This window comes from Sylvia atricapilla, chromosome 3, assembly GCF_009819655.1.
Source record: "Sylvia atricapilla isolate bSylAtr1 chromosome 3, bSylAtr1.pri, whole genome shotgun sequence".
Lineage (NCBI taxonomy): Eukaryota > Metazoa > Chordata > Aves > Passeriformes > Sylviidae > Sylvia > Sylvia atricapilla.
Genome location: NC_089142.1, coordinates 33,982,999 through 33,994,181, shown reverse-complemented (window position 1 = coordinate 33,994,181; position 11,183 = coordinate 33,982,999). Strand labels below are relative to the sequence as shown.

Here is an 11,183-nt window from a genome sequence, read left to right as displayed (position 1 = left end):
GTGCCCGGCGGTGCTGGGCGCCGGCATGGCGGGAGCGTTCCTGATGGAGATCAGGCGGGGGACGCAGAGCGCGCTGCTGGTCATGCGGTAGTGCGGGGCGCTGCCGCCCGCGCCGCTCGGGCCGTGCGGGGCAGCCGGGGGGCGCGGCGGGTCTGGCTTTCGGCGTCCGTAGCCTTCAGCGGGGGGACCGGGTTGTGTGCGGGCGTCTCCCCCTGCCTGCTCGGCTCGGCCCAGCCCGGGCTACTGTGCAAATAAATTCTTCCTGAGAACGGTGGATTGTTTCTCTCGGCTGCTCCTCGTTCACCGCGTGGATCCCGGGGCGCGACTGGGGCTGCGGGGGAGCTGCGGGCCGGCCTGTGTGAAGCTGCAGCGCGCCCCGACAGCTCCTTCCCGAGGCATACCCGTTGCTTTTCCTCCGCAGCGCGGCGGCGGAACTCCCCAGCGCGCCGGTGGAGGTTTCGGTGTGCGCGGATTCCCTGGAAGTGAGGAGCGGCGGGAGCTGCGATGCGGCGGCGCTGCCGGCAGGGGTCAGGCTGGCGCCGGCCTCGTGCCGCGGGCTCCGGCGCCTGCGCGGGGACGGGCTGCACCTGCGCGTGCGCCTGCGCCGCCCGCCGCCCGCCGCCGGTGAGGGCGGGACGGGCCGGGGCCGGGCGGGGCCGGGGCCGGGGCCGGGGCCGGGGTTGTCAATGCGGAACGGGGCGGGGTGGCCTGGGACCGAGCAGGTTGAAGTGTGAGGTGGAGATTCTGTGGAGCAAACACCTTCTGGAGTTGTCAGTTTTAGAAAATGAAAGTGCAAAAATGGCGTAGTGAAGGGGAAACGCGATGTGTTTGGGATCTGCTCACAGTTCCCCCCCGCTCCTATGTGCTTCCCTATAGTACTTCAAAATTACTTTCTTTCTCTCCTATTCCGCGTTTGGTAGCTGAAAGGCATAGAATCGTGAAGTGCTCGGGGGTTGGAAGGGACTTTAAAGATCATCTAGTCGCAAGTCCGCACTGCTGCAGGCGGGGATACGTCCCGCTGTATCAGGTTGCTCAAGGACTTCCCCAACCAGGCTTTGAACACTGCCAGGGCTGGGGCATCCTCAGCCTCCCTGGGCAGCCTGTGCCAGTGTCTCACCGCTCTCGCAGTAAAGAATTTCTGCCTAATATCCTAATATCTAACCTGAATTTCCATTCTTTCAATTTGTACCCATTACTCCCTGTCCTATCAGGAATGCAGTAAGCTGCTTCATCCAGGCAATTAGACTCCGCTTGTCCATCCCTGAACGCTTAATTATAAAGGATTATGGGTTTGTGTTGGGGCTCATTATTCTCACAGTTGGGGTTTCAGAAGTTAATGTCACAGGTCACATCTGCAAAGTTACCTTCTTTATTTCCATGATGCTAATTCAGCTCTGGGATATGTTTGCAATAAATAGAAAGCATGGTAGTACAGCTGTTGCTTTCTTTCATCCTGGGATCCAAGCTCAATATGTTTAGATTAATTTCATACAATGTAACACAGAAAGATATATTAAGTAACGCAAAATTGTCATTCTGAGCTTTCAAAGTAGAGAAGAACGATGAAATATGTAATACACAGTAATGACTTCGGCACCAGAAACACATCAGAATACTCTGTTGATATGCTGAGATTGCATCTGTACATTAATCTGTAATTATGCATGTGCTTTGACAACTCAATTATACCAAAAGTATTTAATGTGTCCTATTAACGAGACATGTTTCAAAAGACCAATGATGAAGTTTTAAAAATCAGCCTTGGAAAGTCTTGCTAGTGAAAAATAAGTATGTGAACCACGTACGTGAATCAACGTATATGTTGGATAGTCTTAGTAACCCTTTGATGTTTTATATTATTATGCAAAATGGTTGAAATTCTGGAACCTTTAAAAGTACTTTTCTCTTGTGCTTGAATCCTGAATTTCAAATATCCAATGTCAGTGCTGAGACTAAAGTTTGATTCTAAATATTAGAAAGTGGGTGATGCAAAGCATATTCATATGTAGAATTAGGCTTACAGTTTCACTTTTCTTCCACTTAATGTTATCATATAATTTGGGGAGACTTCTATGACTTCGTTTTTTTACTTTGGAGTAGTTGTTTGAGCTGCCTTTTGTGAGACCATTTTTGCTTTTCTGGCCTGCAGAGGCCGTTGCTCACTATCTTTTCCTGGAGTGGTTCCACAATGATTGGTTTCTTACCTGCCTGAAAATGTAAAATTAGTGTCTGCCCCTGCTCCCCATTTAACTATTTGTGTTACATATTTGTGTGTCCCCTGATATTGCAGATACACTGATTATCAGAAATATCATTACAAGAGTGGTGTTGAATTTTGATTTTTTATGATTTCTGCAATAATATCAGCGTATCAACTCCCCTTCTGAAGAGGATTTGCACCTTGAAAATAATTATTCACATGTACAGTTCCTACTCAGTAATATGGGGCAGGAGGGGGAGATGGCAGGTTTTTTCCTAAACCTAAATACTTTCTTCTACAGGTAAAAAATTTGAGTTGTGTTTAAAATGTCAGCATTTTGATTCGTCTGTTAGATTTATCCTTTTTGGTTTGAGGTATTTGGCAGGATTTTTTTTGTACAAATGACTGAAAATTCTATGCAATTTTGAAGATTAATATATTTCTTTCCATCTATAGATGTGGTTTTTACTTTGAGGGAAAGCTTGAAATGCAACAAGAATTACATCTTCTACTGTCAGTCCTGTGGTGACATCGTAGTAAAAGACCGGTGAGTACTGCAGTGTCTTCTATTTATAGCAATAAATGCCATAGTGATTGGTATTCATGTTATTTTCTGTACTTAGACACAGCTAAAAAGTATTTGTTTTGAGACTGATAGATAAGAACACATTTGAAGCACTGCAGATGACAAAAAGCAAAATTACCTGTAACAGTTTTTAACTGCTTGTTCATTTACTCCTTGACTTCTTTCTTCCTCTGTACTCCAGGTATCCTTTTCAGTCTCTTACAAATTTCCTTCAGTAATTATAGAGTGGCTGGTCAGATTGGGGATATTGACCACAGCTTGCTTTTATCCTTTAAGCAAGGGCTGCCTCCACGTTTTTCAGGGATGCTGAATTTGGAAACGCAGGAATTGTGTCTTAGCTGTGTGACTCGGCCTTATCTCTGTTCTTACAAAGTCTGCAGAGTGAATGAGAATTTTAATAAAAAGGTGCTGTGTTATCTAGCTCTTCTGATGAACAAATTTGACAGCTTCAGCTGAATATATAAGCATTGTTAGAGGTGCACTTACAGCCTTTTATGATCTGTGTGACTCCCAATACTCAAAACAATAATACAGATATGTTTCATTCTCTCAATTTCTGTTATTTTGTTGTCACAGGTATGTATTTATGGCTAGCTGAATGTAACTGAATGAGGATTTCTTAACTTCCCCCCTGAAATGTCTCATCAGAAAGTCTAGCAATAACTTTTATTTTGATACATTTGTAAAGTAGTGGAACTTTACAGTTCCACTGTATTTATATTCACATTTCTGAGTGGGAATTTTCCTGAATTTCAGCACATCAAATTCATATGCATGTAATTTAAATCTTTTGGTTCTGCATCCTGTAATGTGACACAAGCAGAAATTTTGAGAAAAGAGAAAGAATGCATGTCCATGTCACTTGACATTTCTCCTTGCAGAGAGCCTCTGAGCCCCTTGAATGCTGCCACTAAAAAAAACCCTAAGACAAGAGTAGAAGAGTGAAGCTGCCAGTGTATGCCACACATTCTGTTCCAGCATTTCCAAAAGGCAGAGAGTAGCATAGTCAGAACTTCTAGCTACAGAGTTAATGTGTTCCTCTCTCCAGGAAGAGTTAAGTATGACAGTGACAGCAGAGGTGGAAGGATTGAAGGGAAATTGCAGAGCTGTATGAAAGAGAGCATATTAAAATCTGAATTACTAGGAAAGAGTCTGTAATAAGAAAAACCTGAGATCTAGAAATCATACCTTTAAGAAGAAATTGAAATAAACAGGATTTTGCTTGAATAAGGTTGTGGAGAAGACATAAAATCCTTCCAATATATAGGAAGTTGCTGCAAAGAAGGTGACAGTAATCTTCAGATGAAGCACTAGGAATCTAGGTTAAAATGAAAAAAAAAACAAAACCAAAACCCAAACAAACCAACAAACCACTCCAAGCCTTTTCTTTACTGTTAGAGATTGCATAGGAAGCCTTTCTTTTTCAAAGGTTAGATTAAGAAATATACTAGGAATGGTTTAAATGTAAGCAATCCTTCCTTGGTGCACAGAAATTGATTCCATACTCTGAAATCCTCTGCCTCAGTCTGTTTCCTTCCATAAATTTGATAGCTCTTCGGAGGCTGGGGTTATGCTCTTTCATTCTTTTTCATTGCCCTCACATTACCTACATTAGAGGAAATTATTTGATTTTATTTCTTCCATTGTGCAAGAGCTACATAGAATTAGGGATACTTTGTTTTTTCTTTCTCCTCTTCCTGTTGGGCTAGGCATACCTCATATATAAAAATAATTCTTTAAGACTTTATTTCTGTCATGAAGAAATGTGTAAAGGCTTGTGGTGTGTGGATGCCAGGTGCCCATCAAAGCCACTCTATCCCTCCCCTCATCCTCTGGACAGGAGAGACAAAATGTAACAAAAGGGGTCAGGAGTCTTGCCAGCAAACCTGTTCCAGTGTGGGCTTCTCTTTCTCTCTCCATGGGTCCACAGATTCTGCCAGACTTCCCATGAGGCCACAGCCTCTTCTGGGCATCCATCTGCTCTGCTGTGGGGTCCTCCATGGAGGGCATCCATCCCCACCATGGACCTGCATGGGCTGCAGCAGGACAGCCTGCTTCACCATTGTCTTCCCCATGGGCTGCAGGGAGAACTGCCCCAGTGCCTGGAGCACCTTCTCCCCTTCTTCTTCACTGTCCTTGATGTCTGCAGGGCAGTTGCTCTCGAGTTTTCTTACTCTTCTGACTGCAAGATGTTTTTTCCTACTTTTTTAAGTACATTTTCAGAGAGGCACTACCGCTGCTGATGGCCTTATCCTTGGACAGTGGTGGGTCTGTCTTGGAGCTGGCTGGCATTGGCTCTAAGCTAATGACAGCTGCTCACATCATCTATCCATGGAGACCCCCTACTACTAAACCTTGCCATGAAATGCAATACAGGGGAGTGGTCGCAGCACCAAGCCTGCTAGAGTTCAAGAGGCATCTGGATGTGGTATGAACCTTCAGGTTGTCCTGTGCAGGGCCTGAAGTTGGATGCAGTGCTCCTTGTGGATTCTTTCCAACTCAGGGTGTTCTATGATTCTATGATAATGACTGGTACTGCACAAATATTCCACTGAAAAACTCAGGGCAGGGGAAATCTAATTACACTTTACCTACATAAGTAGTGTTAAGCCTGACAGTTAACTGTCAAGCTGGGCTGTCCCAAGATTTTTTAATAGGTAAATGAGGGAGACTGCAGTTAAAAAAATTCAGTTGTTTTTCTTTTTCTCTGATAGAACTCAACAGTTATGTGTTTAAAAGTCTAAAGTCCCTTTTATTTCCAGTTTTCATCATTTTCAATAGACAGAATGGAATTACTGGGTATTAGTTAATAATGACATTTGGGGTTACTTTTCTTAATCCAGTGTTACAGGGGTCTCTGTGGTCAAATACTTACTCTAGTCTGGAAGATGATTTAAGAGTTTAATATTTATGGTAGGGCTCTTATAGATTAGTGCTTAACTTCACACTTTTTAAAAGTAAGTTAATTACCTACTTTCCTGGTTGGAATCTGAGAACTATCTACAGCAGGAGATTCAGCCTAGCTAGATTAGACACTTTCAGAAAGCTACACCTAAAGGTCCCAGCCTAAGAATTGTTTGTTTCTCTCTGACTGTGAAGGCAGCCTAGGTGTCTATCTTCAAGTAGAAACTCAGTTGTTATTAGGAGCAAGTCTGGGGAGGTAAGTCATGCTGTTTTCTAGTTTTTATCATGTTATTTAGTAGCCTAAATTTAGTCAGTACCTAGCAAACCTGAAGTTGCTTTTGTTTGTTTGTTTTTCTAGGAAGGTTCTATTTTTATTAGTGTTACATTTTTCCAGTTCTGGTGACCCAGGATATGGCTTCCTACCCATGAGTGGCAAAAGCCTAAAATAGAGTGGAAATGATATATTTTCTGTATAGCTCTGAGTTAGGAGGAGTTTGTTTAGGAAATTCCCACTGATTGGAAAAACTGCTTTTCTTGGAAAAGAAGTGAACATCTTTATGCTGTAGTCTGTGAGAGTAAAGAAAGTTTAATATAATGAAACAGGACAGCATGAGTCTGCAACTTAAGGTAATCTCCGTCTTTTTGTTTTCCCTGTGAGAACATTGCTGAGCAATACCAGCTTTTTGTTACTTTTGTGTAAAAAGCAGTACAGGGAGACTTTCTTTGCAGTGTGAGTCCAGGCACTGGAACTAATTGTAAAGGCTGTTGAGGAATCAGTTATTAGGCCAACATCAGAACTAAGATCAGAACTAAACTGTCACTTTGGCAGAATTGAGTAGTATCTCAAGCAATATATAAGACTACAAAAAATGAAGACAGACATGGGTAGTTCTAAGAGGTGATCTTATTTAGTTTTGGTAAAGCTGCATCAGAGGATGAGTTATTCCAACTTTCATCTGCAGGTGGAGCAAGCAGAGTTTTAAATGTATTGTCTATCTAGAAAAAAAGGATTTTTATAAAATATTTTTCTTTCACCCACCGAACAATTCAAAAGGACCAAGAAGCTACAGTGGGAAGAACCGACATCTTCAGAAAATATAAGTCTGGGAACTGCAGGAAAAGGAGGATGCCTAATGTTTGGCTTAGCAGCTTTTTTATTTGCAAAATAGCACCATAAGCAACCTGTAAAACCTGTATTTGCAGGTTTCAAGTGAGGACTAGACTCAAGAAACTCTGGTGAAGGTTTCAGGTGACAGCTGAAGAAACAGAGTAACAAAAGGAAAGCATTCAAGGAAACTAGGCAGAGAGCAGAAAATGCAAACCCAATACAACTGATAATGAAAACTAAGTAGTATTTCCAGAAGCAGTATCTTTGGTCCATACAGCTACCCAGGAGAAAGGGATTTGTCTTTTTTGAATATGACTTCTGAAAATTGGATCTGAGTATCTGAATCTAAATTAAGATTGAATTATCCTTTGTTTGTGGTTTTGTTGGTTTGGGTTTTTAATGAAGATATACTGTGCTATTTTTTCCAGGATTTAGCCTTTTCAAGTCTGGTATCTGAAACAAAGAACATGCTGAATCTTGCTGTGGCATGAGTCTGTTTCTGTTGGTTTGTTGTCAACATTTGGTGCAAGGGAACTTTACAAGAAATAATAGTAAATGTAATTGCAAATGCCCATTGTATTTTTCATGACTGTGTAGAACTGTTTTATTTTTGCCATGTAATTAATTTCAAGAGAGGATTATGTCAAATTCTGCCTTATAATCATTGGAGATTCACCCTTGGGAAATGTTTCATCACAGACTTGGCAGGAAACTCAGCCATTGCTTTCTCAGAATTCACCCAAAGACAGCATTTCCTTTTGAGAAAATGCCATGCTTCCCCCACTATTTATAGGAAGCCTAGACTCTCTTTAGGTGTCTTAGAAATGAATTGTAATGTGCTGAAATATTTGTCTCTTTTCACCTCTAAGGGAATTTCTTAGAGTTCTTCCTCTGCCGAGTGAAAACTGGAGTGATTTAGTTGAAGAGTGGTGTTGTCACCCTGACCCCTTTGCCAGAAGCACTTTGCACCCTCAGCATGGCGACTGTTTTGTTGGAGACACTTATTTTCTGTTGAATTCAGGAAATGAATCACATGTGCCTGAATCTCCCATGTGCTGCTCAGAGGCTGGACACCATGCTTTGCAGAATGCCTCCAACTTGGTAAAGTATTTTCTTCAAATATTTTTTAGGTCAAGTTAGTTTGACTTTTTCATTGCAAAATACTTTTTTTGCTACTAGTTTATTTAATTTGTATGTATTACAGAACTGCTTTCAAGGTCATAGGGAGTTCTTGACATTAATCTGTACAGAAGCCAGAAAATATTCCACAACATGTTTTACATTTTCTAAAGCTCACCACAGTCTTTATATTGACCTCAATATGCAAGTAGAACTTAGTACTAGAAACAGAAACTTCTTGTTGATGTAGTTATAAACCCCGATATTTTCCCCCAAAATTATCATGAGTGAAGGACATCAGAATTTAGTAACATAATAACTGTAGTGGGTTAGGTGTTTGTTAAAGGGTAGAGGAGAAAAGAATGAGGTGGAAATTGAACTAACAATTATTTTTTCTTACACTGTGACTTGAAGCATAATCATAACTATGATTAAAGAGAAGCATGATTTTTTTCTCTCCTTTTCTTAATTTTAATTTTAAAAAGACTTGAAAATATCAGACTGTGTGCTTTGGATTTAGATCTGGCTGTCTTAGGTTCTTAAAGCATAGTAAGGAAATTTAGTTTGTTTGACTGCTCTGTCTAATGAAAGGAACCTGGCATCCCATATGAAAGCTCTTCGTATTGGTGTTTCTGAGGTGTTCCAGGGTAAGATAGATTCATCAACCAAGTCTGTAGAAAGAAGGCCCTAATTTTGCTTAGAAACATCAAAATGTATTGTTGCCTGGAGAAAAAAAAAAAACACCTAAAAATTAGGGGTGTATATCTTTCAGTGATGGGATAACACCCATGAAGACAGTTCAGTGCTTCACTTTTGGACATCTAGCACTTGTATAAAAGTTCAAGCAATACTCTTTTCTTCTGCCAGGAGAGCATCCAGGAGCTCAGTTCACCAAAGCCTACATTTCCATAAAGCCTTTTCTGTTAACCTACTGCTTGTCTGCATTTGTACTGGTGAGGGTTGGGCCTACACGTGCCGTGTTTTCTCCCAATACCAAATACCAAATTTCTCCAAATACCGAACTGTCTACACTGCTGCCTTGGCCATTTGTGTCTGTAACAATTGATGACTTATTATGTAGAGATTTCCAGCATGAAACATTTAATCTCTTGAGAACCAGACACCCTGATTTCCACCTGCTGTTATAGTGATATTTATTATTCCCAGTAAGAGTCACCAGGATTCCCAGTAAGATCATTGCTGGTGCAATGATCTATGTGACCCCTCTGCATGGGGAGCAGTTCTGTCCTGCGGTCCCTAAGTGCAAGGCTTGCAGCTGTGATCCCTTGGGTTTCTTGTTCCATTGTTCTTTGAAAAACAGAACATGCAGAGAGGAAAATAAGGACTGATACCCTGTAAGGGTATCACCATGGCAGAAGCAGATTAATTTGGCTTAACTCTGTGACAATGGAATTATTTCTTCTAAGTTTCCTTAAGGAAGAGGTGGAGTAGATGAAACCAAATTTCCAAGAGGACGATGCCAGAGTTTGCCAAAATGAATTCTAGCATTACAGTAGTCTCAAAAGAGATTTTAGAACATCAGGAATAAATACAGGAAGAGGCAGGGTACATGGCGTTCATATTGCACACTTCTTCATGAAAGAGAATGTTTGTGAGTGAAGGATTGATGTGGAGGCAGAAACATAATAAAAGGATGTGGAACAAAGATTTAATTGAGATGTGGATTGAACCAGGATAACAGCAGAACTTTTGAATGAGGGAGGAGGCTGTTTTATGTCAGAGGCATATTGAAATAGTATGTTACACATAAGTAGTAGTTTAGTGTGATGAATTTTCATGTTTGCTTCCTTATAGTTGCATTGAAGTTGAGAATTTGTTCCTTGTTTTTGTCCAATCCCTTTTTCTACATCTTTCTTACTTGCAATGAATTCTCATTTCTGTGTTTGCTTATTTCCAGCATCGCTCAGTTGCCAAGCAAATGAGCACAACTGTTAGATCCAGCAGAAGCTAGACTAATAAGGAAAAAACCCCCTTATACTGAAGCAGAAAATTCTTCCATAATATGAATAATAGAAAGTTACAGGCAAGACAGATTGCTGTTGTCATAAATGTTCTCATTTTTGTGAATATTGTTGCAATCTGACCCAGTATGAAAGTTCCTTTTTAATTGCATTGCAGTTCTTTGGGAAGTGTTTGCCTATGACCAAAATAGTAGCAGGAATGTACCAGAGATGCTTAAACAATCTTTTCCAGACTCCAGTGGGACCAAGACAGCATCCGTCCATTGCAAACATATTTTTCACATCTATTAGTCTTCCAGTGTAACACAGTTCTTAAATGTCACATGGTCTTGCAGCATCTTAATAGTATCTCTTGGGGAAAATATTTTTCCTGACACCATATCAGGGATCCTTAGAAATAGAAAAAAACTATTAGGCTTGTGATCCACCTGCATCTGCAGATTGCCAGCAGCTGCAAGTTGTCAAATAGATAAATTGATTTAATTAGTTGAGCTAAAACTATCCCTTTTTCCATTGAAGCATGATACAACGAGTTAGTGATGTTTTTTAGGCACAGTTCTCAGTCAGCACCTGTAACTGTAGCCAGAAAAAAAAATACCCAAGTTGTAGCTTTCAAGGAAGTACTGTGCATTCTGTACTTGTACTGTGCAGTATTTGTACCAGTTTCAAACACTGGCTTACGTAAAACTTTTTCTGTTTATCCTTGCTTTTCACACTGAGCAAGTAATTTCACTGCATCTGTTTGAGAGGAGTAGCAAGGTAGAAATTGGGAAAGGGAATAACTGCATATAAACGAACCAGATGATTTTCCTGATCTCCATAACAAGGGGACTGTGCTTGCAACATAGTCAGCTCTCAGGCTTTTAGTTTGATTCTCTGTTTTTGACCATCATTAAGGTTATATATATGTGTCCTGCTTTCAGACCAGAGCTCTAATGTGCTACACTCAGGTTAATAAGCCCACACTGAACCAGTTCTGAAGTTTAGATTTTGAATTAAAGTAAGAATTGTGCTTACTTGTTTGATGTATTGAATTTAAATATTAACACTGTAGTTAGTAGGAGTCTAATAGGGTAGATTTCATCTAGAAATGCAGTCTTTTTCAAAGAGCAGTAATCGATGCATAAAGCTAAGGCAAATATTCAGTGATGTTTTGGAGTGCAGAGACTTTGTGAACTAGATATTGTTATCTACATTTTTTGTTTTTAATAAGCCTCTGATGACATTGCTTCCTCTGAATTTATGAAGACTTTTTGAACTTGTGTGTACTTTTATTATGAAAAA

At 40.7% G+C, this 11,183-nt stretch overlaps 1 protein-coding gene across 4 annotated transcripts in view; it reads left to right on the top strand.

Annotated features, from left to right (window-relative positions):
* UBE3D (ubiquitin protein ligase E3D) overlaps positions 1 to 11,183 on the top strand; it is an 80,097-nt gene continuing 68,914 nt past the window's right edge. For all 4 annotated transcript variants that reach the window (XM_066315080.1, XM_066315079.1, XM_066315078.1 and 1 more), the window contains exons 1-4: positions 1 to 87; positions 422 to 624; positions 2,657 to 2,747; positions 7,668 to 7,899. In XM_066315080.1, the coding sequence (XP_066171177.1) occupies positions 26 to 87; positions 422 to 624; positions 2,657 to 2,747; positions 7,668 to 7,899 (588 nt within the window). In that variant the 5' untranslated portion in view covers positions 1 to 25. The remainder of the gene's footprint in view (positions 88 to 421; positions 625 to 2,656; positions 2,748 to 7,667; positions 7,900 to 11,183) is intronic.